Source organism: Mangifera indica, chromosome 3, assembly GCF_011075055.1.
Source record: "Mangifera indica cultivar Alphonso chromosome 3, CATAS_Mindica_2.1, whole genome shotgun sequence".
NCBI classification, from domain to species: Eukaryota; Viridiplantae; Streptophyta; class Magnoliopsida; order Sapindales; family Anacardiaceae; genus Mangifera; species Mangifera indica.
The window spans coordinates 6411038-6418020 of NC_058139.1; the positions used below are offsets into that span (position 1 = coordinate 6411038).

The following is a 6983-nucleotide window of genomic DNA, read 5'->3' on the forward strand; positions in this document are numbered from 1 at the left end:
TCACTTCGAATTCAGCCCTACATGTAACCATTAGGCTCAGGTTTGACAAAACTAGATGTTAATTTGGCACAAAATATGAAATAACAGGATTCATATAAAATTAATTACCCCTTTCTCCTTTATATCTATGTAACCATTAGGCTCAGGTTTGACAAAACTACTCTAGTATATAAAGTAAATTTTTACTCATTCTCTTATATTTAATTCACTGTTTTCGAAGATTTCTCTTCTGTTCACTATTTTGAAGATCTAAAGTGATTTCAACTTTGCAAAATGGGAAAGAAATTTAGTTGAGGCCGTTTCTTCACTGCATTGTTCACATTGTATGATAAATGCTTACGTTAATTCAATTATTTATGGTTTCAAAGTTTTTGAAAAAAAAAAAAATAGGGTTTCAAATGGTTGTCTTAATGATTGAGTTGTGTATGATATTAGGATTGGCAAAAGTAGAAATGCATTCATATGAGATTGACTTAATTTTAATGCAAACTAGGGAAAATACGCAAACTCTCTATTGGTATTCGACGGTTTGCTTATCTTCCCCAACTCGCATATCTTACCCATATCGTATAAATGTTACACAAACTGCAAACTAGGGGGTTTGGGGAAACATGTGAGAACGCCCCCATTTTCCAAAGAAGAATTACAGTAATCCTTTCTCTTTGGAGAATAATGTTTGCATATGCAAAATGAGGGTAAGCATAAACGTTCTTCATAAAGAAGGGGTTGTTTTAATTTTCCTTTCGGCATGAAAGGGTTTGTGTAATGTTTATGAGAACCCTGAGTTCGTGAAAAGACTCTGTGAACCCCTTTAGTTTGTGTAATTTCATTTTTTTATATAGTTTATTTTATTCAATTATTTGGGTTTAATGTGACAAAAATGTTCTTTCTATTGAATTTCTTTTGGCTTATTTAGTGAATTATTGATTCTTTTCTTCTTGGATTACAGCTTGGTTTCCTGCATCTATCAAAACACAAGTTTAAACATCCTTGGTTTTGCTTCCAACACCTAGACTATGTTGGCCAAAAGATCCAGGTTACTGGCTTTACTTGCATGAGTTCATATATATTTTGAGCATGTTTGCATGTAGACAATTGCTTTATTTATTAAAAACGAAATGAAGTTTTACTTTTCTATTTAGGTGTAATACAATCTAACCATGAGTGGCCCAAATATTAATCGTTCTTGTGACCCAGCTATGTAACTGGACCAGTTTTAACCTAGTCCAATAAATAACTCAAAAAAGAAATTAGGAAAAGGGCAAAAAAGGAAGAAGAAGAAAGAAAGGAACCCAATATTTAACTCTCCGAAAGAAATCAAATGGAATTGTGCTAAAGCAAGCATATGAGATCTCAAAATTAATTCATGACATAAAGAAAAATATTGAGTAACTGTATTATTATCATGGGTTTCAGTTTATCAGTGAAATTATGAATTTTTATCAACTTGAATTTCAATTAATTATTTGGTAATCGTAAGGAAATAAAAAATAAAAATAAAAAAACAGTGGATGTTTTGCGCCACGCCATTTCTGTAGGTGTGTCTGATCACAAGCCCAACAATGTCCAAGCGAGAAGTCGAAGACCGAAAGGGGAGCGTGTGGTCAGTGAGGGAGACAAAATGACTGCAGCCGTGAGAATAGGAAATAGAGCGCGAAACCGAATGACCGGGGCTACAGGGTCCAGGTCCTTCGCGCATGTAAGGTTTATAACTAAGCAACCAGCTCCTTATAAACACCGGAATTCTATTCAAATAATATCTAATCTACTGTTCGATTTTTATTACTCCGAAAAGAAAACTGAAGAAAACATCATGTATTTAAACCTGAACCAGTACTAGTTTTTACATATTTTATCGCTACGTACAGGAGTTTTTTAGCAGTATTCTTATATTCATTTTTGCTTGAGGAAAGTGAGTGAAGGAGAAGGTTGAAAGAGACCGACCAATGGCCGAAAAGGGGATTAGCTTGGAGGAAATAAAGAACGAGAAAGTCGACCTTGTAAGCTTTTCGTATCGTTTTTGTTTTTGTAATGTTTTATACATATTACGTAATACACTGTTTTGATTTGTTTTCATTGAAGTGTCCTAAAAAACTTACGATATATCTGGTTGTTCAAAGTCGTATGAAGTTGACGTGCATGCAAGGCTTCAAAGAAATTTAGCATAATTACGTCAAATAAAAATTCTCAGAGTCAAATTTGCAGTGCACTTCATCAATGGGTGTAATCTTATTAACTTTCACATTAACTTATGGTTTGTTTTGTATATGAAGGAGCGCATACCGATTGATGAAGTATTTGAACAACTCAAATGTTCAAGGGAAGGTTTGTCAAGCGAGGAAGGACAGAAGAGGCTCCAAATCTTTGGTCCAAATAAACTGGAAGAAAAAAAGGCATTTTCACTTTTCTTACTAAATTTTGTTTTTTTTTTAATTATTGAGAAAACTTAAGTGAGTGATTATGGATTAACTAATGTGTTCACAGGAAAGCAAAATTCTGAAATTTTTGGGTTTTATGTGGAATCCTCTCTCATGGGTCATGGAGATTGCTGCTATCATGGCCATTGTTTTGGCTAATGGAGGGGTAATATTAATCTCTGTGAATATTTATATCATCTCAAATAAATAAACATTCTCTCATTTTAATAATTTCTGAGCAAATGCAGGGAAAGCCCCCAGACTGGCAGGATTTTGTTGGTATTGTGGTATTGCTTATTATCAATTCCACCATAAGCTTCATAGAGGAAAATAGTGCAGGCAATGCCGCTGCCGCCCTTATGGCGGGTCTTGCTCCCAAAGCTAAGGTACGTTGAGGGAGGTATTATTTTTTTTTTTTGTTTAGTTTTACAGTGGTTTTAGTTCATTTACAATTTTCTGTGCAAACCTGAAACGCATAGGTATTGAGAGATGGAGCATGGAGTGAGCAAGATGCTTCAATTTTAGTCCCTGGAGATGTGATCAGCATCAAGTTGGGAGACATTATCCCGGCAGATGCCCGCCTATTGGAGGGAGACGCACTCAAGATTGATCAGGCTGCACTGACCGGCGAGTCCTTGCCAGTGAATAAGGGTCCTGGTGATGAAATCTTCTCAGGGTCTACTTGCAAGCAGGGTGAAATTGAGGCGGTTGTGATTGCCACTGGTGTCCATACTTTCTTTGGTAAAGCTGCTCATCTCGTTGACAGCACCAATCAAGAAGGGCACTTCCAAAAGGTAAATAAACTGTCAAGAATCAATCTATTTTATTCAGGAGAGGAAAAATGCAGGGTCTTGATTTGCGTTAAACTGTGATGATGTATCAGGTGTTGACATCCATTGGAAACTTCTGCATATGCTCCATCGCAATAGGGATGCTTATAGAGATAGTGGTGATGTACCCAATTCAACACCGACCATACAGGAGTGGAATTGATAATCTTTTGGTGCTTCTCATTGGAGGAATTCCAATTGCCATGCCAACAGTATTATCTGTGACAATGGCCATTGGCTCTCACCGCCTTTCGCAACAAGGCGCTATCACCAAGAGAATGACGGCCATTGAAGAAATGGCCGGAATGGATGTACTTTGCAGTGACAAGACTGGGACTCTCACTCTCAACAAGCTTACAGTAGACAAGAGCATGATCGAGGTAATAATAAAAGAAGAAACTAGAGCATAATTTAAGTGAGTTTGAGGCAATTTTCAGTAGTGACATTTTTTCCGGTTATTATCATTAATTTGATCCACGAATTTCAGGTATTCGTTAAGGACATAGACAAGGATACCATGATTTTATACGCGGCAAGGGCCTCCAGGGTGGAAAATCAGGATGCTATCGATACTTGTGTTGTTGGAATGTTGGGAGACCCCAAGGAGGTACATTATATTTGAGACATTAACCATTTTGCTATGCAATTTTAGTTCTTCTAACTATTGAATCTAGTTTCCAAGCTCTTTTTTTTATTAGTATGATTTTTTTATTCGTTTTCCTTTTCAAACTCTGCAGGCTAGAGCTGGTATCACTGAGGTGCATTTCTTGCCCTTTAATCCAGTGGAAAAGCGTACAGCCATAACATACATTGACACAGAAGGAGAATGGCACAGAATCAGCAAAGGTGCACCAGAGCAGGTAATATACCAGTTAGCACAAATTACTTGTGCTTTTTGAATCTTCAGTTTCCCCTTTTTTCCTTCTAATTAACACGTGAAATGTTTATTAGATCATTGATCTCTGTAATCTTCGTGAAGATGTAAGCAAAAAAGCTCATGCTATCATAGGTAAGTTTGCTGATCGTGGACTTCGATCGCTTGCAGTTGCTAGACAGGCAAGTTCGTATTCTGTTTGTAACCCAAGAATTGCACCAATTAATGAGGCAAAAAGGATTAGAACAAAACCTTACGAGGATATAATATGGCTTGTTTCAGGCTGTTCCAGAGAAAACCAAGGAGAGCCCGGGTGCGCCCTGGCAATTTTTGGGTCTTTTGCCTCTCTTTGATCCTCCAAGGCATGACAGTGCAGAGACCATCCGTCATGCCCTCGATCTTGGTGTCAATGTCAAGATGATCACTGGTGATCAGCTAGCCATTGGCAAGGAAACCGGTCGCAGGCTTGGTATGGGAACTAACATGTATCCCTCTTCAGCCCTCTTAGGAGACCACAAGGACGAGTCCGTTGCTGGACTCCCAATTGAAGAGCTTATTGAGAAAGCGGATGGCTTTGCCGGAGTGTTCCCAGGTAAATACGTGGCAAAATACAATAAGCGTATGCTTGTTAGATTAAAATGACAGCTAGTAATGAATTCATAGGTTATGTGAAGTAACACTGTATGAAATTAAGTTTTGTTATGTGAAAATTATCACACTGCTAGTATCTTATGGTTTAATTATTTAGAGCACAAATACGAGATTGTGAAGAAGCTTCAAGAAAGAAATCATATTTGTGGAATGACTGGAGATGGCGTGAACGATGCCCCAGCCTTGAAAAGAGCAGACATTGGAATTGCAGTCGATGATGCTACTGATGCTGCACGCAGTGCATCAGATATAGTGTTGACAGAGCCCGGATTGAGTGTCATTGTGCATGCTGTCTTAACAAGCAGAGCCATTTTCCAGAGAATGAAAAATTACACCATTTACGCTGTCTCCTTAACCATCCGTATTGTGCTGGGTTTTATGCTCCTTGCTCTTATCTGGAAGTTTGATTTCTCACCATTTATGGTTCTGGTCATTGCCATACTCAATGATGGAACCATCATGACCATTTCTAAGGACAGAGTGAAGCCATCTCCTCTTCCAGATTCATGGAAGCTCAAGGAAATCTTTACCACCGGCATATTCCTGGGCAGCTACCTCGCTGTCATGACTGTTATTTTCTTCTGGCTTGCTTATGGTTCAACCTTCTTCACAGTAAGAATTCCGTGCTTCGCTAAATTAGCACTGCAACTTTATCTCTGCACAATTAATTAAACTTTGTCATATATATTCAGGATAAGTTTGGTGTAAGGCCAATTAATAAGAACGAGCATGAGCTCACAGCAGCAGTGTACCTCCAAGTAAGTATAGTGAGTCAGGCACTGATCTTTGTCACTCGGTCCCGAAGCTGGTCTTTTGCCGAACGCCCTGGTCTTCTGCTTATCACTGCCTTTTTACTAGCACAATTGGTGAGTTTATGAAATTTCAGGCCAGGTTACTTCTACCATTCATTTGCATACCATTCCAGATTTTACCTGACGATTTTTTCTTATGTGACTTATAGCTGGCAACAATATTAGCTGTGTATGCAAATTTTGGCTTTGCAAAGATTCAAGGTATTGGATGGGGATGGGCTGGAGTTATATGGCTCTACAGCATCGTCACTTATTTTCCATTGGATATTATTAAATTATTTGTCCGATTTATGATGACTGGCAAGCCCTGGGATACCCTCCTCCAGAAGAAGGTATCTATTCATTTTCTCCAAGTCTTGGAACATAAGGGATTATGATTCTGAATTTGGCCTCACAATGAATTTGATTATACAGACTGCTTTCACAACAAAGAAGGATTATGGTAAGGGAGAGCGAGAGGCACAGTGGGCTCTGGCGCAACGAACTCTCCATGGACTGCAGCCTCCAGAGAATGACAAGAGCTACGGAGAGATGTCTGAGATCGCTGAACAGGCAAAGAGGCGTGCTGAAGTTGCCAGGTGATGATCGCTTCAAGCTAATTTGATTGTTCATATATAGATGTTAAGTTAACAGGCAATTTTGTTTCCATTTGACTAACTTCCAGGCTAAGGGAGCTTCATACACTCAAAGGGCATGTTGAGTCTGTGGTGAAACTGAAGGGACTTGACATTGACACCATTCAACAACACTACACTGTTTGAATGAAAGGACAGAAGAGTTTTAAGATACAAGACACGGGACTAGATATTACAAAAGAATTTAATGATTTTGTAGGAAGGTAGAAAGGTCTGGGAATAATCAACAGAAGAGATTGTCTCTCTGACAATCCTAGGTTGAGAAAAATGATTATGAAATTTACAATAGGCTTTACTAACTGAGTATATGTATTCTTTGTTATTCAATCAAAATTCCCATATTTTTGGCATCCTCTTCTTCCTCTCGACTTGAAAACAACTTATTTTTGGATGTGTTTCTATCTCTGTTTGATATGAGTTGTTTTATTCAAAGTCACAAGTCGCAGCAGACTAAATTAACTTTCGATGAGTATGACAACAAATTTTCTATCAAAAATTATTGATTACCTGAGCTACTAGTTGATGGAAATTACTTTGTGAAAATTTCTTCCTGGATTATTAGCATCTGCTGCTGAATAACCATAGCTAATTCCAAGAAAGAGTCTGCCTTCAAATAATGTGGGAAAATATACATATTATTTCTTCTCAATGTGGTAAGATGAACAAAGGATTATAAGTTTAATGCACATGGTGCTTGAATGGATTATACCAAAAATTCAAGCAAACAACAAATTTGTTACAATTTCTTGCTACTAAGAGAAAAG

General features: G+C 37.8%; 1 protein-coding gene across 2 annotated transcripts; it reads left to right on the forward strand.

Annotated features, from left to right (window-relative positions):
- Positions 1-1946: 1946 nt before the first annotated feature.
- On the forward strand, positions 1947-6531 carry LOC123210541 (ATPase 9, plasma membrane-type-like). Of its 2 annotated transcripts, none has more exons than XM_044628960.1 (15): positions 1947-2000; positions 2274-2393; positions 2485-2583; positions 2666-2803; positions 2897-3265; positions 3301-3627; positions 3735-3854; positions 3985-4107; positions 4199-4303; positions 4404-4713; positions 4870-5384; positions 5465-5638; positions 5734-5916; positions 5999-6162; positions 6249-6531. In XM_044628960.1, the coding sequence occupies exons 1-15, from the start codon at positions 1947-1949 to the stop codon at positions 6343-6345; spliced, it is 2898 nt and encodes a 965-aa protein (XP_044484895.1). In that variant the 3' UTR covers positions 6346-6531. The 2 variants fall into 2 exon arrangements, with proteins under 2 accessions (XP_044484895.1, XP_044484896.1); XM_044628961.1 differs by having other exon boundaries at positions 2897-3211.
- Positions 6532-6983: the final 452 nt, after the last annotated feature.

Bases quoted from the DNA above. Each gene is read 5' to 3' on its own strand.
- LOC123210541 (XM_044628960.1), top strand. From the start codon at position 1,947: ATGGCCGAAAAGGGGATTAGCTTGGAGGAAATAAAGAACGAGAAAGTC. The intron at 2,001-2,273 runs GTAAGCTTTTCG...TTGTATATGAAG, and splicing joins AGAACGAGAAAGTCGACCTT to GAGCGCATACCGATTGATGA. The intron at 5,639-5,733 runs GTGAGTTTATGA...TGTGACTTATAG, and splicing joins CCTTTTTACTAGCACAATTG to CTGGCAACAATATTAGCTGT.